Below are 21,896 nucleotides of genomic sequence, written 5' to 3' on the forward strand. Positions count from 1 at the left end.
TAAATTAATTTTTTAAAAGCATGATTCCAGTATACAAAGGATGAGTGCTGTTTTAACAATGCATTTATATGTAACTTCAGCTTATTCCAGAAAGGACTTAAGGTGGCATAATATAAACTAAAAGTAAAAATCAGAGAAAAGAAAAACAAGGTCAGGACAAACTCCAGCAGAGAATGCCATACAAAGGGCCAGTGATAATAGTCTCCATCTCTCCCTTATGGATGGGCACACATTCAAATATAGCATGAAATATCCAGATGAGTCAAAATTTTTATCTCTTCTTTAACTTGCTCAATACCCACTCAAAGTATTCTCTCATTTGAGTTTGCCCCATGTGTATATCACACAGCTCCTTGAGGATGGCAAACAGAAATGTTTCCACTTACAAAGGACTTGGAGAGATTAACTAATTTGCCTGTAGTCACATAACTAGTTTTGGTGGAACACATAATTAGGATCATTAAAGAAAAGAAGGGGCTCCTGAAAAATTGTATACAATCTCCCTTTGTGTAGGACTTTGAGAAAGGAGATAAATAACCATCTTCCTAGGGCGCCTTAAATGTCATTCTTCTTGAAAAGACCATTAATTAGTATAAATTTTATCTCTGTAATTTTAAGTTTTTACAACACTGCAGTCTTCAAAACATCTGAAATTATGAACAACTGTATAAGCTCTATTAACCAAGTGAATTTCTGTATAAGCAGAGATATAATGAGTATGGGGAGAGAGGTGTGTAAAGCTCATGTGGAGGGTGATACGGGCAGTGGGAATGGGGCAAAAGTTTCAGGGTGGGAATGAGATTTGGGTCTTTGGGGAGAAGAGAGGCCAGTGTGTCAGGAATGCTGTGCGTGAGGCAGTGAGTTGGACGGAACCGAGGTCCAAGAAATACTCATGTGATACAGAGCAGCAGATGTAGGAGGCTGGATGAGCTCTGGATGTGATGGGAGCCCACGGGTGGGGTCTGAACCATAGGAAGAGATTTTCTAACAAAAGCTCCAGCTGGCTGCTGAATGAGGACTAGACAGCAAGGGTTAGGAAGGGAAGCAAGCAGCCCAGGAGGGGGCGTAGCAGAGTCCAGGAAAGAAGAGAAGGTGGCTGAGGTACTGCAGGAGGAGGTAAGAAGCAAACTGGGGGTATCCTTGCAAGGAGGTGAGGTCAGGGGTCAGGCTGTTGTGTCAGGAAGCCGGGGTTTTCTTTAGGGCAAAGGTTGGTCACCCTGGCACGGGGGCGGGTTCTGTCACAGGCGGGTGGGTGATGTCAGCAAGCAGCCACATGACCCTGGCCAGCAAGTATGGGACACTGACCAGCAGGTGGGGCACACTTGCAATCAGGTAAATTCCTCTGGCAGGTGGACCCGCCACCTCTTTGAGTAGGTTATGAATCGTGTCCCTTGCAAACTCAGAGGTTGAAGTCCTGACCCCCAGCACTTCAGACAGGGCCTTTAAAGAGGTGATTAAGGTCAAATGAGGTCCTAAGGGTGAGCCAAATCCAAATACGACTGGTGTCCTTACAAGAAGAGGAGATTAGGATGCAGACATGCACAGGGGAAGACCACGTGAAGACACAGAGAGAGAAGATGGCCATCTACGAGTCAAAGAGAGAGGCCCTCGGAAGAAACCAACCCTGCTGACACCTTCTGAAGGCTAGAAGTCCAAGAAACTTCGACTTAACTCGAAGTTTCTCACGGAACTTAGAATCATGAAAAAATAGGGCTTCCCTGGTGGCGCAGTGGTTCAGAGTCCGCCTGCCGATGGAGGGGACGTGGGTTCGTGCCCCGGTCCGGGAAGATCCCACGTGCCGTGGAGTGGCTGGGCCCGTGAGCCATGGCCGCTGAGCCTGTGCATCCGGAGCCTGTGCTCCGCAATGGGAGAGGCCACAACAGTGAGAGGCACACGTACCGCAAAAAAAAAAAAAAAAAAAAAAAGAGAGATAAAACAAGTAAAGTACTCAGCACACGTGCTAAGTGTCAGTGATTGTTATTGCTATGACCAGAAAAATGTTCCTCAACGTGAACAATGGTCAGGGGAAAGCTGAGCTCTGGGGAAAATTACATGACATACAACTGAGTTAAATTTAAACGTCCTGGCATTTGGGGCACAAAATTATGCATGTCCTGTTTGTTTATTCACTGGGTGCAAGACTGCTTAAAGAGTAGACAGAACTGGCTGCCGTATACGTTAGGTGGTGATGGAGACAGCTGCTGTATGGGCATCGGGAGAGAAGGGCCCCCTTCATTCACTTCATTATCAATAAGTAGGAATATTTTGAAAGAAATATTTTTTCCTGAGCAGTTGCTCTCAACAGTAGGCTTAAGATATTCAGTAAACCAGATTTTTAACAGATGTGCTATCATCCAGGTTTTGCTGTTCAATTTATAGAGCACAGGCAGAGTAGATTTTGCATAATTCTGAAGGGCCCTAGTATTTCTGGAATGGTAAATGAGCTCTGGCTTCAACTTAAAGTCACCAGCAGCATTAGCCCCTAGCAAGAAAGTCAGCCTGTCCTTTGAAGTTTTGAAGTCAGGAATTGACTTCTTTCTAGCTATGAAAGTCCTAGATGGCATCTTCTTTCAATAGAAGGCTGTTGCATTTACATTGAAAATCTGTTGTTTAGTGTAACCGCCTTCATTAATTATCTTAGCTGGATCTTTTGGATAACTTGCGGCAGCTTCTACATCACTACTTGCTGCTTCACCTTGCACTTTTATGTTATGGAAAAAGATTCTTTCTTTAAACCTCATGAACCAGCCCTGCTAGCTTCAAACATTTCTTCTGCAGCTTCCTTATCTCTCTTAGCTTTCACAGAATTGAACAGAGTTAGGGCCTTGCTCTGGATCAGGCTTTGGTTTAAGGGAATGCTGTGGCTGGTTTAATCTTCTATCCAGACCGCTAACACTTTTTTCGTATCAGCGTTAAGGCTACTTCACTTTCTTATCGTTCATGTGTTCACTGGAGCAGCACTTTTAATTTCCTTTAAGAACTTTCCCTTTGCTTTCACACCTTGGCGGTTTGGCACGAGAGGCCTACCTTTCAGCCCACCTTGGTTTTCAGCGTGCCTTCCTCACTGAGACTAATCATTTCTAGCTTCTGATTTAAAGTGAGGGACATGGGAATCCTCCTTTCATTTGAACACTCAGAGGCCACTGTGGGGTTATCAATCAGCCTAATTTCAATATTGTTGTGTCTCCGGGAATATGGAGGCGCGAGGAGAGGAAGAGAGATGGGGGAACAGCTGGATGGTAGAGCGGTCAGAACACACACAGCTTTTGTTGATTGAATGTGCTGTCGGACAGGGCAGCAGTTTGTGCCCCCAAACGATGACAAGAGTAGCATCAAAGGTCACTGATCACAGATCACCATAACCAGTATAATCATGATTTAAAAGTTTGAAATACTGTAAGAGTTACCGAAATGTGACACAGAGACACGAAGTGAGCAAATGCTGTTGGGAAAATGGTGCTGATAAGAGTTGCTCGACACAGGGTTGCCACAGACCTTCAATGTGTTAAAAAACGCAGTATCTGTGGAGAGCAGTAAAACGAGGGATGCCTGTATTCTACTTATTTAGCTGCTCCTGCTGAAAGACTGACTCTCAATGGTTTCAACAAACGTTTCAGGATTGAATCTTTTTAGTCTGGCCTGGGGCGTGTCCCCACCACCCACCACGGAACTAATTCCTCTGGTCAAGGAAGCAGAATTTGCTCTGATAGGCCAGGCTTGGGTCAGAGTAAGTGTAACCAGCTCATCGCAGTTTGCCTGGGACTTTTCTGGTTTCGGCACTAGAAGTCCCATGCCCCAGGGAACCCCTCAATTTAGGTCAAAATTTGCCCTAAAGTAGTCCATGCCGGAGAAGAGCCCCATAAGACTCTCACGACTAGGAGTGAAGGTGGGATGGTTTTCTGGAGGAACCCCCAGAAGGGGAAATGGATTCTGGGAAGGCCAAGTAACCAAGTAATATCTTCTCCATGTGCCTTTCTGGATTAGAGGTACCTTGAGGACAGGGATTGACTCTTACTTATTTTTGCATCTTTCCTAAAATTTAGCACACTGCCTTCCACATAGGAGGGCCTCAAAAGAATTTCTCCTATTTCTTGCACAACTTTATTAAATACTTGAAAAAATTCCTGTAGAGGGAAGAATGTCTAACACTAAGTAGTTCATGATGGATAATACAGGATCACTTTTAACATGAGCATTTAAAATAGTTTATAGTCTTATTTGATTGAGATTATTCAAATGCAATCTTGCTGACAATGGGGTGGGTGCAGAGTTTGTGTTAAACTTTCAAAATTATTAAAGTACTATGATTCCTAAGGTCCTTTCCCCATCATATTTAAGAGAAAACCTCTATTATATTTTCTTTACATTAACATCTAATATATATTAAAAAGTGAAACTTAAAATACATTCCTTGTGATTTGAAATTTGATTCACTAGTTTCAGTTTTGTCGTTAAACCAGACTGAGCAGTGGACAGGAACTGTTTTTCTTGGGGCAGGGTGTGACTTTTCTTGTGAAACTTTTTTCCTGTAATTTCTAGCTTCTGACCCATTCCTGCCAGCAATGAGTGATGCATCCCAATAAGGAGTTTAAAAGAAAAATAACTGCATGAAGAGCTATGTCGTTGCTTTTGAAAACAGGATAAAACATTTTAAATATTTTACACTAATGAATAAATGCTAAGTCTTGAGTCTACTTAATGGGGGGAAAAAGATACTCCCTCTAACATGCTGCTTCCAAACTTGACATTGGCCATGGAGGCAAAGAATCTAGTTGTAATTAGTTTGTGTGAATTTAGCCAAGTCGGTTCTCTCTGGGGCACCACATTCATTTGTACATGATGGATTTAGACTATAGCTCCTAGTTCATTTCAATCTCCAACACAAAAATGGGTTTAAATTTCATCCCTATTTCTAAGATTTATATGAAATTCCTTTTTCAAAAGCTGAGCTGAAAGAAAATTGTAAATGAATGTTATTATTTTGTCTATCTATATAAAGCAATATATCAAGAAAATCACATTGGAAATGGAGAATTTGTTACTGTTATGTTTTCTTTTATTATCAATAAATGCCTCCAATGACCCTATAGTGGACTCTCTGGTGGCCTTCCCAGCACCCACTACTCCTCACTTCCATTGACAGAAGAAGTGCAGTTTGGGAAAGAGAACTCAGCTCGAAGTGCAGACTGAATTGGTCTGCTGAATTTCATATGCTGGCTTAGGTTTGGGCCTATGACACAATTGTAGAGTGATTGAAGGAGATAGTTGCTGGAGCCAAACACAAAAAATAAAAAAACCGAGAAGTCATGTCCATTGCCCAGAGGAAGTGAAAAATGAATCATATGATACCTGCTGTTGTTACCTTTACCACTAGAGGAACCAGAAGCCAATTCTGTTAATAGCTCCGTGAGGAGTTAGAAAGAACTCAGGACACGGTGACATTGTTGAGCTGCTAATTCAACCAGTTCTGAAGCCTGCCCTACCTCTGGACTTCCTGTTTTGTGAGATGAGAAATATCCTTATTTTTCAAGCATCTGAAATAGCTTTTCATTTGTGGTTGACGTAGTAAATATTTGTAAGATAACAGATGCTTGGGACAAAGAGATCCTTATGAATCATTCTGTCCCTCTGTTCTTGACCACGTTATCTTACAGAGGAGACCAGGCTGCACAGGACTCCCTGATCTGAGCCAGTCACATGCGCAGGGGCAGGGACAGTGAATGAAGGGAGCCCTTCTCTCCTGATGCCCATACAGCAGCTGTCTCCATCACCACCTGACGTACACGGCAGCCAGTTTCTGTCTACTCTTTATGCAGTCATGCACCCAGTGAATGAACAAACAGGACATGCATAATCTTACGCCCCAAACGCCAGGACGTTTAAATTTAACTCAGTTGTATGTCATGTAATTTCCCCCAGAGCTCAGCTTTCCCCTGACCATTGTTCACGCTGAGGAACATTTTCCTGGTCATAGCAATAACAATCACTGACAGCACGTGTGCTGAGTACTTTACTGTTTTACCTCATTTTTTTTTTATAATAACCCGAAGAGGCTAGTACTGTTAAGAGGGCCTGTTTTGCAGATGAGGACATGGAGGCTCAAACAGGTGGAGATACTGGCCCAAGATTGCTCAGCTGCTGAGTGAGGATTCAAACTCAGGTCTGGCAGATCGTAGGGACTGGACAACGTGGCCTCTGCCACTCCTTTCAGCTCTGGCAGCCCACGGACGGATCTAAGATGCCCCAATTCACCAGTGCACAGGCCAGCCTTGAGCTTTGAAACTGGAATTAACTTCTGAAGGTACAAACTAATAAGCAACAGAAAATATCCAGCCCCAACTTGTCTCTGCAGCTGCTTCCAGACTCTGGGGTCTTGGTAATGGCTATACACTAAAGGTCCAGACCCACACATATGTGTTAAAAAGAAACGCCCATTTCTCAGCTGGTAGCCATTCCTAGTTCCCTACTGCAAGGACCGTGTTTCTGTATTTCTTGCAACCTTACTGATAAACTGCCTAGTACTCAATTCGCGTGTAATACGGTGATCACTTCTCCAGCAACACGGACACATACTGCTTTGGTAGAGCCACACTGTATTTTTCCCAACTAACCGGAACTGGCTAAAGCTGCTCTAGACTCATGCTGGGCCCTGGGGCTGCCAAAGTCGTTTTTCCTGCAGACACCTTACCGCCAGGTGCATGTTAGCTAGGGGCGAACGGAGAATGGCAGTAAGCCTGAGGCTGGCAATAGCCAGGTGCCCTTTCAGGGACTCGCTGTGTTTCAGGTCCCCTGAAGGGCACCCAGCCCTGGGACGCTAGAAAATGGGGCGTGGCAGGAGAGTGGAACTAACCTCTCCTACTAGATCCAATTCGACCCCCACAAGGCCTCTGTCTCCAGGTTGTACCTGAATCCAACCAATCGGAAAGGGAGTTACATCGACGGCGGCTGAGGTGTCCAATCCGAGGACATGTCTCACACTCCGTTGCCCGCTGAGTCCCCGAGAGCTGTAAAACTGTTCCGCAGTCGCGCGCGGGGCAGCCGAGCACCCTCGGAGCGCCTCGGGTAGCGCGAATCTCAGGGAGGAAGGGGCTGTTAACAGCGGGGGGCGCCCGCTAGTGCGCAGGCGCCTCAGGAAGAGCTTGGTCTGGCTCCTGCGACTTCAGGTCTCCGTCGCTCCCAAGACCCAGGAGCGCCGGGTTCCGCGCGCGCCGGGTTCCGCGTGCTGCAGAGAAGCGGCGGTAGCGGGTGAGTGTGAGCCTAGCGCGCCCGGCGTTCCGGAGGGAAATGCCACCCCCTCCCCCGTCCACTAGGGGCTTTGAAAATAGAGGTGGTGAGATCCCCTACCCTTGATACACACACACACACACACACACACACATCCCCCTAGCGGACAGCCGCTAGGGACCCCGGAGCGGCCGGGAGGTACCTGGCTGGGGGCGGCGGAGGGCGGGGTGGGAAGAGGATAGGAAACTGAGCAGGTAGGCGCGGCCTGGGTGGACGGTGGGGTATGGGGTGGAGGCGGGGGGCGGTGGCGGGACAGAGGTGGAGGCCGAGGGGGCGGGCGTTTGATTGTACAAGGTATCGATCGACCTGCCTCCGCCTGAGTATTCGGTTAGAGTTGATGGGAGTGACACACCAAATTTAAAAACGAATTTCCTAGAAAACCTAACAAGAAAGGTAACACTGAATTGATTTTTATCGGCCGGACACTGTGTTAAGCATTTTACAAATAACGCTTCCTTTTCTGGGCACTGCAACCCTGTGAGATCACAGCGTCGTCCCATTATACAGATGGGGAAAGTCCTGCTTAGAGACGTGAAGCACAGCTAGTGACCACGAACAGATTCAGGTTTATACCAGCCTTGACTTCACTAGGGTTTCTTCTTTAACCACCAGGCCATCTGGTGGACCCAAGCCGGAAACCTTGCCAGTACTATAGAAAGTCAACTGCTCCTTTTAATATTCCGGTTTTCTTTTCTTTCTTCCTTTTTTTCCAGAGGTTGTTCCAAGCTATTTTAAGGAAATTAAACGAATTTAAAAGCAGGGAGGAGATATTTTATAACTAAAATATATAAAATATAAATATCTCCTCCTTGCTTTTAAATCAGCTACAAAATATAATTTGGGAGAAATTTGATGAACACAGAAGAAGTACACAAGGAGTTATTTTGTAGAAAGAAATAATATATGTAGAAAGTAAGATTAAGTGTAGCTGTTTTGAAGATGCTGGAAAAGTTTGTATGTGCTGGAAAATTGAAGAATACTTTAGAATCCTAGAGTTGTTAAGAAACAGAGTCTTTCAGAGAGTAGTTTTAGTTTTTCTTTAGAATATCAAGAAAATTAATAATAATAATCTAGGGAAAACCACCAATGTTATCTATGTGCATAGACAATGCTATTTTATTTTTATTTTATTTTAAAACTGTATAAGAGTTTCATTATAAATAGTATTTGTGAAGTGTTTAGAATAAGGCTTTTGTATTACAGAGCAGATGGCATGCTAATGGTGGCAAATAGCTTTCACCATATCTTTTAACTGTCACACTCCCCCAATTTCAGCTAAGAATGCCAGTGAGAATTGCCCGAGATACATTTCATCCAAGTAAGAAAGTCATCCCAGATGAGGTAGAGTGTGTTTTGGCCCCTGAATTGAAGAAAACTACACACAACTTCTGTTGGGATTATCTGGGTGTAGTTCCGGTGACTCTGCTTTTTTCCCTTCCCTTTGATATCTTTTTGGTTTGAAAAATTACAGAATTTCTCCCAGTGCTTTGTAATGTAGCAGTTAGTGATTTTTTTATTCCTTGGAAATACTTGAGAACTTCTCACTGGTGTTTTGTTTATAGCTTAACACTCCTGTTGGGATGAAACAGAATGCAGTAGACATAGATACAGGCACCATTAATGAAAGCAGGAAAAGTTCCGTTCATAGTTTGGAGATTAAAACTAGACTTGTAAACTCGCTGTTACTAGATTTATAAACTTGTTAAGGACCTGAAATTAGTAAGAGTACAGACAGTAAGGCTACGAATTGCTTCCTGAGTTTGGCCAATCCAGGGACTTCATCTTCATCCTGTGTAAAAAGAAGAGGTTAGCCTAAATTATTTCTGTCTACTTTATAGTTTCACAATAGTATCATTCCGCCTGTCACAATACAGACTTTTTCCCTAACATAACAGCTTTGTAACTGTGGATAAAAAAGAGACTAAATTTGAGAGCCTATTGTTTGACACTTTATGTATCCGCATTTTACAAACACAGAAACTGAAGCTGGTAGTTCTGCCCACAGTTGCCCGTCTACTAAATGTGAGCTCAAGTTCTGGGATCCTTCTGATTTCAGAGCCTCTAATCTTTCCACTTTGTCTGTGCTTCTAAGTCTGGGGACAAGAATCCAGCAGTGTGCTAAGGGGTTAGTGAACCCCAGGGTAAACAGCACATGTGCCTTGACCCTCCTATTCACTCAAGATTTGGGGAAGAAAGATTTTGATTTGTATGTATTTTGTGTGAGAGAGGGGCAGACACAGGTTTTTGTTTTATTGTTTTGCACTTGGGAAATGGGGTAAAACACATTCATGTTAAAAAACTCAGGTCTGTGGTATAGAGTACACATTTCACATAATTTTTGAGGTAAGATGAAACATCAGATGTTTCCTGTTTTGTGGCAGGACAATCCAGATGCTTTTAAGATTACAATTTCATTTCTCTCTACTCTTTTTTTTAATATAATGGTTTTATTAAGGTAAAATTCACATACTGTCTAGTTTACTCATTTAAAGTGTACAGTTTTACGAATTGTGCAATTGTCAATTTGAGAACATTTTCATCACCCCAAAAAGAAACCTCATACCCATTAGCATTTACTCCTCATTTCTCCTCAACCCCTTGCTCAAGACAAATCTAATATACTTTCCATCTCTATAGATTTGCCTATCTAGGCATTTCATCTAAATAGAATCATACAATAAGTGATCTTTTGTGACTGCCTTTTTTTACTTAGCACAATGTTTCAGAGGTTTATCCAAGTTATAACATATATTTGCACTTCATTCCTTTTTATTGCCAAATAATATTCCATTGTGTGGATATACCACATCTTATCCATTTATCACTTACGGACATTTGAGATGTTTCCACTTCATGGCCCTTAGAGATAATGCTGCTGTGATCATTTGTGTACAAGTTTTATTGTTGACTTGTGTTTTAATTTCTCTGAGGCATATGCCTACTAGTAGATTTTCTGGGTCGTACGGTAGCTCTGTTTAAACTTTTGAAGAACTACCAGAATGTTTTCCAAGTGCCTGTACCATTTTCATTCTCACCAGCAGTGTATAAAAGTTCTAGTTTCTCTACATCCTTGCCAACACTTGTTATTATGTTTTTTATTATATCCATCCTAGTGGGTGTGAAGGGGTATCTCATTGTGGTTTTGACTTGCATTTCCCTGATGACTAATGATGTTGAACATATTTTCATGTGCTTATTTGCCATCTCTATAGCTGGAGAAATATCTTTTCAGATCCTTTGCTCATTTTTAAATTGGATTATTTAACTTTTAGTATTGAGTTGTTACACTTCTTTATATATTCTAGATATAAATCCTTTATCAGATATATGATTTGCAAATATTGTCTCCCGTTCTGTGGGTTTTCTTTTCTCTCCATTATATCCTTTGAAATGTAAAAGCTTTCAATTTTGGTGAAGTCCAATTTATTTATTTATGATTTTCATCACTTGTGCTCTTGTTGCTGTATCTTAGAAGGCTTTGCCTAACTCAAGGTCATGAAGACTTATTCCTATATTTTCTGCTAAGAGTTTCATAGTTTTAGCTCTTAATCTTGGTCATTTTGAGTTTATTTTTGTACATGGTATGAGCTGAGGGGTCCAAATTGATTCTTTTGCATGTGGATATACAGTTGTCTCGGCACCCCTCTGCTCTTAGAGGAACTCCGTTGGAAAAGTTTTAGACATACTGTGACATGATTCCTCAAAGGGCTTAGTTTTAAAAACAATACTTTATGATGTATGGGTCTCAAGCACAGCATTACAAGAAATTGTGGTGTTGTAGAACAGAGTTCACTCAAGCTCATCTTTGTTCTTCCAAGATGACAGCCAGATTCGTTGTTTGGATTATTTATGCCCCTATTTTGAGTATTTTATGTTTGAAAAGTATAAAGCCCTTGTCCTCTGAAAAATGGCACATACATAAATTTTGGTGTTATAGACTTTAGTTATATTATTTATTGAATGTTTTTTTTATTGACCTCAGAGAGTATTTGGGCAAAGAACTCATGTGTAGAAAGCAACTTTAAGAGGTTTGGAAACACAAATTATTACTGAAGAGCTGTTATAGGTCACCTAGATAAACGATTATTGTCTCTGTAATACATCTCAGACCGACGGTGACAGCATTGTGTGGTAAAAGGGAATTAAGGTTGACCATGATTTCTGTAACTGTTTCATAGTAATTTGCACGTGAGTTGTGCCTGGATAATGGAGGGACTTGAATGCCAGGCAGAGGTGTTTCTGTATAGGCTGGGGGACTTTGAATACTGATTTTATTAAGGAAGTGTCATGGACAGGGCTATTCCTGGGAAGGTTACGTTGGGAGCGGATGTTGGGTGAGTAAGGGGAAGGTGATCGAGGTAGGAAGGTCAGTTAAGAGATGGAAGGGCTCTGGACAGGAGGCACTGGGGACTTGAAGAAGTGTGGCAGGGGACTTACCTGGCGGTCCAGTGGTTAAGACTCTGCACTTCCAATGCAGAGGGCACAGGTTCAATCCCTGGTCAGGGAACTAAGATCCCACAGGCCTCTTGGCGTGGCAAAAAAATTAAAAAATAATTTAAAAAAAGGAGTATGGCAGCAGTGGAGACTCACTCTACCTAAATTACATATCCTATTTTCTTAGGAACCAAAGAAGATAGAGCCTGAAGGCAGTGAGATTTGTTTGGGGAAATCTGTTTTTTTGTAATCAGTAGATTGTTAAAAAAGAACCAAAAAATCAGGGAGCACTCTGAGCCTAGGGTGTTAGGCAGGAGAGTTACAGTGGTCCCTCATTATCTGCAGGGAGATTGGTTCCAGGAGCCCCAGCAGATACCAAAATCTGCAGATGCTAAAGTCTCTTATATAAAATGGCATAGTACATGAATACGGTCAGCCCTCTGGATTTTCCATCCACGGTTGGTTGAATCCATGGATGTAAAACCCGTGGATATGGAGGGCCAACTGTATGTCTTTGACAGTAAAAAGGAAGTTTAAAAGGGAATTGGTGATGAAATGCATTTCAACAGCTGTTGCATTTCTTCAGAAATTACCGTGGCATCCAAGTTCCTGTAGGCTTTGTCTGTTTGTCAGCCTCCTGTGAATATTGGGCAGGTTCAGATTGAGGTGGGACCTTTTTCTCAAGTAATATTTATTACTTACTCCCCTTTTTCATGCCAGTATTTTTCAACAGGAACTGATGATGAGCCAGTATGGTAGAGTTTCCACCCCCTATTTCTGTAGATTAAAAGGAACTATAGGGTACCAGTCATTAAACTAGAAAAATAATCGCCCTCTCTGGAGCCTCTGAAAGCTTGGCGTTATTTCTGTTTTGTGCAAAAGGATTGTTTTTGTTTCTTCGTTTGTTCTTATTAAACCTTTAGAATAACTTTTGCTGCTGCAAACAAACAAGGCAACCCGTTTGTATGGAGCACAAGAATGGCCCATATCCCCTTCAGAGCATGAAAACTGGGGCAGGACATATAACTGGACAAGTAAAGGCAATTTTTATTTTTTCCCACTTTATTCGGTTATCTTTCAGTAAGTGACATTATTTAATTTTCAAGTTGATGTAGGTAAAGCTGGTGTATAAAAAGTTTATAAATGTTGGTTTTCTTCTCCTGATGACTAAACTTTTGAAACCTAATCCAACTCAAATAGCATTACTACTTATGAATTGTGTTTTTATATTTTAGGAACCCTGACTGCCCTCCTTCAGCATGTTCACTATGAAGTTATTGCTGATATTTTTGTTTTCTGGACTTATAACTGGTTGTAGAGTGAACTCTTCCTGTACTTTGCCACCCAAGTTACTACTGGTATCCTTTGATGGCTTCAGAGCTGACTATCTACACAACTATGAATTTCCTCATCTCCAGAATTTTATCAAAGAAGGTGTCTTGGTAGAGCAGGTTAAAAATGTCTTTATCACAAAAACATTTCCAAACCACTACAGCATTGTGACAGGCCTGTATGAAGAAAGCCATGGCATTGTGGCTAATTCCATGTATGATGTCATCACAAAGAAACATTTTTCTGACATTAATGACAAGGATCCTTTTTGGTGGAATGAGGCAGTCCCTATTTGGGTGACCAATCAGCTTCAGGAAAACAGATCAAGTGCTGCTGCTATGTGGCCTGGTACCGACGTGCCCATTCACAATACCACACCTTCCTATTTCATGAATTACAGCCCCTCAGTGTCATTTGAGGAGAGACTCAGTAATGTCTCCACGTGGCTGAGCAATTCGAACCCACCTGTCACCTTTGCAGCACTCTATTGGGAAGAGCCAGACGCAAGTGGCCACAAATATGGCCCTGAAGATAAAGAAAACATGCGCCGAGTGTTGAAAGAAATAGATGACCATATTGGTGAGCTAGTTCACAAACTCAAGGTGTTAGGACTGTGGGAAGATCTTAATGTGATCATTACAAGTGATCATGGGATGACCCAGTGTTCTAAGGACAAGCTGATAAACTTGGATCTCTGCATCGACCCCTCAGACTACACTCTTATAGACTTGACCCCAGTTGCTGCAATACTTCCCAAAATAAGTAAGTAAACTTTTAGCCAAGGAATATTTGAATGGGGCAGTTGATTGAGGAGGAAGGGTTTTGTAAAAGAATGAAGCTCAGACTTTTTGTAGTTCACAGCCATACACTCCTATACTCACTCAGAGTGGGATTATGTTTTTCCCCTGATGTATAAGTTTTTAGGCAATTAGCTTAAGGTTTAGGTTCAAAGGGATTATTTCTTCGCTTTTTTTTTCTTAATTAATTAATTTATTTTTGGCTGCATTGGGTCTTCGTTGTTGCGCGCAGGCTTTCTCTAGTTGCCGCGAGTGGGGGCTACTCTTCGTTACAGCGTGCAGGCTTCTCATTGTGGTGGCTTCTCTTGTTGCAGAGCATGGGCTCTTGGCACATGGGCTCAGTAGTTGTGGCATGCAGGCTCAGTAGTAGTGGCTCACGGGCTCTAGAGCGCAGGCTCAGTAGTTGTGGCGCACAGGCTTAGTTGCCCTGCGGCACGTGAGATCTTCCCAGACCAGGGCTCCAAACCCGTGTCCCCTGCATTGGCAGGCAGATTCCCAACCACTGCGCCACCAGGGAAGTCCCTCCTTGCTTTTTGATATATTTCTTTTTTAAAATTTTTATTTTTTTATTGAAGTATAGTTGATTTATAAGGTTTCTGGTGTACAGCAAGGAAATGCAGTTTTACATATATATATATATATTCTTTTTCAGATTCTTTTCCATTATAGGTTATTATAAGATATTGAATATAGTTCCCTGTACTATACAGTAGGTCCTTGTTGATATATTTCTTACTTATTTACACTAATGGAAAAAGGAAATTTTTATCCTTAAAAAACATCTTGGACTTTTGTGTGAGATATACCCTTCATCTACTGATCTTAGAATTAGTAATTAGCAGTAATATGTAATTAGTTTATATTTACTTAGGAAGCTAGATGTGAAATTTGTCCTCTTTGTATAAAAGTCCACCAGGGATAATCACAAAATGAAAAGAGAGATATGTGAATGCTTGGAAAGGGGTGTGTGTGTGTGTATGTGTGTCCCCAACACTGTTACATCATTATTATTGCTCTGTTTTTTTTAATGACTAAAGGGCTTTAATAGATAACATTGTTCAGGACTTATTTCCAGTTATTCTAGTTAGAAATATTTTTTCCTTATCAGTCAGCATGACTTTTTCCCTTTGCTGTTTCCTTTTCTTCCAGACAGAACAAAGGTTTATAACAAACTGAAAATCTGTGACCCTCACATGAATGTTTATCTCAAAGAAGACATTCCTGCCAGGTTTCATTACCAACATAACGATCGAATTCAACCTATTATTTTGGTTGCTGATGAAGGCTGGACAATTGTGCTAAATAAATCATCACCAAAATGTAAGTATTTATTTAGAATTTTTCTTTTGTATCCTAGGGATAAATCACACGTTGTGACATTGTTCCATTAACAGGATACTTTGATTTAGAGATGTTCACACAGTATAATTAGTTTGATTTTCAACTAGGTGATTCTCAGGTTTTCATCTGAGAGCAATTTTTAGAAACCACAGTTTCATCCTTAGATTAGAAGGTTGGGTGATCTTAAGGGTGAAGGAGTAGTTTTACTTTTTTTACAAAAACTTCAGTTACTGTCAGTAACTTTCAAGGCTGGTTCTCTTGATTTGTAAAAAATAAGAGAGTAGTAAAGAAACAAAGAAAATAAAAGAGAGAGAAGTCAAGAAACAAAGTAAAAGGGGAGAGATTAGCTAGTTCAAATTCTTTTTTTGTGTTCAAAAAAAAATTTGTCCAAGTAACCTTAAGTCTTTCCCCAGTGATGAAATTGTTTACCTGAGTGCTACAGCTAGTTAGAACACTGGGCAAGAACCAGAAAGTATGCAAACAAAAATCGACCAAGTAAACAAAACAGATGGATCAAAATCTCTCCTCAAACTGAAGAAATGTATAGGGGAGAATTACAGCTTTTTACCCATACGATAAATTCAATTCAAGTACATTTTTCAAAAATCTGATTTTGTAAACCATAGCAGGGGTCAGAAAAGTTTTCTGTAAAAAGCCAAATAGTAAATATTTTAGGCTTTGTGGAACAGCTGGTCTGTCTCAACTACTCAATCCTACCTTTATAGTGGGAAAGCAGCCACAGGCAATACATAAACAAACTGTCATGGGGTGTTCCAATGAAGCTTCCTTTACAGAAACAGGCGGAGGGCTAAATTTGGCCAGGTGCTGTAGTCTGCAGATCCCTGATCTATAGCAGTTCAGACGCATCAGGCAAGGATAAGACTGAGGGCCATTAGAGTTTATGTATTATTGATACTTACATTGTATACTAATTATTGAAAACTTGGAAAATACAGAAAAGTTCAGAAAGGAGAACAAAAACTATCCATAATCCTTCAATACAGAAGTACAGGCAGTTGTTAATTGTGGGTGTTTTCCTCCTTCTAATCTTTTTCTCTGTTACATACAAATGCATATTTTTATTATTAAATCGTATGGTTTATATTATTCACATTATAATCATATTCATTTATATTACTGAAATCATAATACCTATATATGATGTTATATTATGCTTTTTATTGGTCACGTGGGTTGTTTTTATTATGAAATATTTCAAACATACGATTAAAGAATATGTAACACTGATACACTCATCACTTAGTCACCTGCCCTTCATATGGAAGTAGGAGCTTATTAAATGTAACTGGTCTGCATTAAAAGGCAATATTTAAAAAAATAAAGTGAAAAATTGAGAATCTGGTATTGGAATGATATCAGGGGCCGTCAGGTTTTTCTTTGAGTTAGACTTTGACTAGAGTTACAAGTTGGAGTCACCAGGTTAGACTTCACATTCAAGGCAAGAATCCCCTGGCCCTCCAGATGTTGAGGTGTCCATTAGCTGTCAGTAGACCAGTGGTGTATTCCACATCCTGTGCCTTGTCCAGGAGCAGCTGACATAGGTCAGGCTGCAGGCTCACTTCCTTGCCACTCACTGGTTTTACTCACTTCTGCTTTCCCCAGTTACTCAGGACCCTCAGGCCGACCACTCTTTTTACCACTGGTGCTGTTTGCAGTGGGCTTGTGCAAACAGTGCTGGACACTGGCAGGTGAAATACGTGGGGCTGGGACTGAGAGAGAAGCACATCAGGCTGAGAGAGAGTTTTAAAGCCTGAGGTCATGACCGATCGAGAAAAGGTGGGGGTCGTGTGTGTGTGAAATAGATGACATGGCTGACTTGAAGAAAACAGAAAATTTTACTTCTGGCACCTGTTTGGCCCAACTAAGCAGAATTTTAATGGGAATTACACTGGCAAGAATCCAGTGTATTTACACTAGAAGCAAGTTATTTTGTAGTAGAAAAGCTGCTCTATTTACTAACATTATCTTGTTCTTTTCCAGTAGGTGACCATGGTTATGATAATTCTTTGCCTAGTATGAATCCGTTTCTAGCTGCCCACGGTCCTGCATTTCACAAAGGCTACCAGCACAGCACCATTAACATTGTGGATATTTATCCAATGATGTGCCACATCCTGGGATTAAAGCCACATCCCAATAATGGAACCTTTGGTCATACTAAGTGTTTGTTAGTGGACCAGTGGTGCATTAATCTCCCAGAAGCCATAGGGATTGTTATCGGTGCGCTCTTGGTCTTAACCACTCTGACCTGCCTCATCATAATCATGCAGAATAGACTCTCTGGACCCCGGCCATTTTCCCGACTTCAGCTACAAGATGATGATGATGATCCTTTAATTGGGTGACATGTGCTGGGGTTTATACAAAGTGGCTGTGATTAGGACACACCCAAGGAATGGTGTTACAACTATGAAAAAGTATACTTTGAAAGACAAAGATCTTAGGCCAAGCATGCTACAATTATTTTGTTTTTCCTTGTGTTTTGTTTTGCAGCATTAGCTAATATAAAAAACTCTGACCATAGAAAAAATTGCTAGTAAATCATTAGTTAACACCAACTGTTTCCCTAACTAGAAAGGTTTTTTTTAAGAAAAATACTGCCTTTGCCTTTTTTTTTTTTTGCAATGAAGATTAGACACATCTTTAGATGAAAATATGCAAAAATTTAGTGGGTATGCTTTTTGAATAAATTTTTACATTTGTAAATTATACAACAGAAATCTTTATAAAATGTGTGGATTTTGTGTATCAGGAAGGAAAACTTTCTTATATTTTTATATGTGCCTTTAATAGAGTTTGTATCCCAAGTAAACCCTGAGGTAGGAAATTCTCTGATGGTTAGTTAAAATGGATCAAGCAGGCAGAAAAGATCTAGCATTATGAAGAAATTATTTTAAGAAAAACTATTATAGAAAACAAGCAAAGACCCTGTGATACAAAGCCTGTCTTCTTCACCAGTGTGTCTTTGTTAAGACCCTTAAGCTATTGAAGCCTCAAAAGTTAAACCTTTTGAAGAGTATTGCTAAGAAGAAATTAAGAAAATAGGGAAAAGTGCTTTTCTCACTTTGTAGTCAATGCCTTTGTGTAAGTTATTTAATTGTGTGTATGTATGTGCCAGTGTGTTGCATGTATGTGTGTACAGACTTTGTGTGACTTATAGCAGGTGGTGGGAGGTGAATGGCCTGGGAGCAGCCTCCCATATCCCCATAGAACCCAGCTCTCAGGAAAGGTTATAATTGCACTTCACTTTCGTGTACTTTCTTCTAACTCACAGGGTAAAATCATAATTTTTAAAAATTCATTAATTTTTGTTACCATTTTTAACTTTCTCATGTTGTTTTTTGTAACCAGAGGTCTCCAGGCGCTGCCGAGAAATGTATGACCTGACTACAAATCTGGTTTTGATTGGGTCAGAATGAGGAAAAGAGATTTTTCTATTTACCTTTGGGAATTTTATGCCTTACTTTTTAGGCTATAGGGTAGCTAAATTTAAAATGGAATTTAGTATCTTTTGATCTTTTACATGAATCATATGTTAAGTGGCTGAAGAAACTCTCAGGACTCTGTTAACCTTCAGTAGCCTGAACGCTGCCTCTGCGTTTTTCTCCCATATTTGGTTCATAGAAATAATCACTCTGCTCATATTTTTTAAAACATACTTGTTCAGAGCGAAGAATTTGTTGTGAATAACTGTTATCCTAGCTTTGCTAAGTGGTACCTTTTAACAATCATAATTAGTAGGAAGAAACTGAATTGTGGCAGACGAGATTCCATCTGTTAGAGGAAAAATTGGGTTCAAGAACCATTCATCAACAGCTGAGGCAAGCACTTAATATTACTAGTGCGATCTTTAAAGTTTTGACAATATAAAATAAACTAGGGAACTGTTTTACAGATACAAAGATAACCTGCAGTAAATATGCAGCCCACTTAAATGTTGATTATCTGTGGTGGTCAAGAACAGTGGTGCCAGTCATCAAACATATAATTCATCCTGTGGTCATTGCTGATCTCCTGATCCTGGCATTTGGTACCTATTGTACTTGGGGTTCTTGAGAAGCATTTCTACACCCTGCATGAATAGTCCATGCATGCAGTCGTAGGTGGCTGTATTAAGAACAGCATAATAAACAAATAAAACCACCAGGACTCATTTTGCTTTTTGACAGATTTTATTTCTGATGTTTTTGCCTCACATAAAAGTTATCCTAAAGGTTAACAGTTGATCTGAACAAAATAATAGAATAATTTCTTTCTACTTCCATTTCCATTAAAAAGAAAAGACAGGAGAACAGTCACATTTAAAGCAGTGAGCATTTTTTTGAAATGTCTAAAATACTAATTGAGGAGAGCTTGGTCTTTGCAGTGGTGTGAGCTTTAGTGGTTGTACTGGCTTGATTGGCAGTTATGAGTTTCAGAAATCGGTCCATAGCATCCATCCTGTGAGTGGATTTTATGGAGGATGGAATAGGAAGGGATGCCCCATCAGTGTCTCAGCCGTTTGAACAAAAGACCTATTTGTCTTGTTCTTTATTTCATTCTCAAAATACTAACTTGAATTAAAATTGTAAATGTTTGGGCTTCCCTGGTGGCGCAGTGGTTGAGAGTCCGCCTGCCGATGCAGGGGACACGGGTTCGTGCCCCGGTCCAGGAAGATCCCACATGCCTGTGCCCGTGAGCCATGGCCACTGAGCCTGCGCGTCTGGAGCCTGTGCTCCACAACAGTGAGAGGCCCGCGTACCACAAAAAAAAAAAAAAAAAAAAAAAAAAAATTGTAAATGTTTTATGTATATGTTGATGGGACAAGAAGAGTATTTAATCAAAGAGATGTTTATATATTATTATATTGAACTTTATGTTAATTCAGTTGTATCCTTAAAAATGATCACTTAAAGCCAATGACTCCTCTAGTACACTGAGAAAATATTTCAGTAAAGCCAGCCTTTTTCACTTGGTGTGTATTTTGTTAAATAATTGACTAATATGCTTCTGTGTTTTCTGGGTGGTAGAAAGTATTTGGCTCCAGGAAGGATTTAACTGTTTATGACAATACTCAAAGGTAATAGGAAAACTTTTTAGTAAGTTTGTTAATTCAGTGAGTGAATTCAGAATAAGTACATTTACTTATGTAAATGTAGGGACAGTTCTGCTGCTATTATTAATGTGCAAGTTCTTCTGGTAAACAGCAATAGAATAAAAATTATTTCAGTTCTCTGTACCACTGGTTTTGTGTTATTGTTCCATTAAGCTTGGTATATGAATTGAAAGATACTTGGAACATTAAAGGATTAGAAAAACCTTTGCCTTGTTCTTGGGTATTTCCTTCTCTTGCCCGTATCTGGTAAGCTTTAAGGATAATTGCATTTAATACCTTTTATTTGGAGGTTTTTACTTCATTGTGAGTATATAAAGCTACAAATGAAGGACAAAGATGAGATGGGCAATGTGTATTTATTGTAAATTCCTAAAATACTATGTAAATAAATGACATGAGTGTGCTTTAAAGAAATTTGTGTGTAGTGCCTTAAGTTAAATATATTTTGACCATATTGTTTGAATTCATAGTTGTGACTTTGTTATGATTTTAAAAATTTTATGTGAATAAAATCTACCAAAACATTTTAACCATAATTATTCAATATACAATGTGATGTCATTGATGATTTTTTAATTTGTCACCTTCTCGCACAATATACATACCGTGATAGATGTTGACATGACTTAGTAATACTGCAAAATCCACCTAGGCATTCATTACAATTTTTTTAAAACCAGGATTAAGTTTGTAACATTTAACCAGATTTTTAAAGCAGTGTATAAATATGCAATCCAACATGAGGACATCACTGGAAAGAAAGCCAAGATAAATTTTGCAGAGTTTCTAGAACTATAATTTATTGACTTACAGTGGACAGGAAGAAGTTTGAAAAAAGGTGATCACAGAACACTCAGGGTGAGGGCGGGATTACAGTATTTAAACTTTTTTTGTACATAGCCAGAGTATTTAATGTCTTTTCTAATATAGATTCAACAAAGTTTCCTCTAATAGAGCAGTGATTAATTTCCTATTTTGACATTCACTGAACACTTCTAGGAACTGTGGGAAAACAAAAAAAAGGCACTTTACTTTGGAAGAGAGTTCTGTAGCATTTCAAAAGTGGTAAAACTTTATACTAACAAATTACTTTTGTCTACTCATGGTTTAACTCCTGGGCTAAGATCCTTGGATCCAGAACCATTTCCCAGGCCCTGTGCTTCCTGAAGTTTGGATGCCAGATTTACTGAATAAAATTGATTCCAATAGAGAAAGAAAATTAAAACCAATTTCTTAATTAAAGATTGAGAAATTTATAAACTATTCTACAAAAAAGTTTCAGGCCCCCAAAACAATGATCTTTTTTAGTGCCCCTTGGTTGTGTTTGATTATCCCTGTTATAGTTGCTTCATAAAACTAGTGTTGTAGAAAAAAATGCATGAGTTTTTGAGGGGAATATAACATTGATATCAAACCTGATAAAAATAGCATCAAAAAAAGAAAACTATAGATTTTCTAGAAATAGGTTCTTGTAAGAAACTGAAATTAATAATAGAATTGATCCTAATTTTACTTAAGAGGACAGAAAGCATTTTGAAAAGCAATTTTCAACTTAAATGGCAGGTGGCAAAGGGAGAAGAAATTGCAAAATA

General features: G+C 39.9%; 1 protein-coding gene across 3 annotated transcripts; it reads left to right on the forward strand.

The window, feature by feature from the left end:
• The first annotated feature begins 7,004 nt into the window (after positions 1-7,004).
• Positions 7,005-20,838, forward strand: ENPP4 (ectonucleotide pyrophosphatase/phosphodiesterase 4). 3 transcript variants are annotated; one of them, XM_081247749.1, is made up of 4 exons: positions 7,005-7,245; positions 12,954-13,812; positions 14,997-15,167; positions 17,190-20,838. In XM_081247749.1, the coding sequence occupies exons 2-4, from the start codon at positions 12,978-12,980 to the stop codon at positions 17,552-17,554; spliced, it is 1,371 nt and encodes a 456-aa protein (XP_081103875.1). In that variant the 5' UTR covers positions 7,005-7,245; positions 12,954-12,977; the 3' UTR covers positions 17,555-20,838. The 3 variants fall into 3 exon arrangements, with proteins under 3 accessions (XP_081103875.1, XP_081103877.1, XP_081103876.1); XM_081247751.1 differs by lacking the exon at positions 7,005-7,245 and adding an exon at positions 7,278-7,327; XM_081247750.1 differs by lacking the exon at positions 7,005-7,245 and adding an exon at positions 7,401-7,478.
• Positions 20,839-21,896: the final 1,058 nt, after the last annotated feature.

This window comes from Mesoplodon bidens (assembly GCF_964165515.1).
Source record: "Mesoplodon bidens genome assembly, chromosome: 10".
Classification (NCBI taxonomy): domain Eukaryota; kingdom Metazoa; phylum Chordata; class Mammalia; order Artiodactyla; family Ziphiidae; genus Mesoplodon; species Mesoplodon bidens.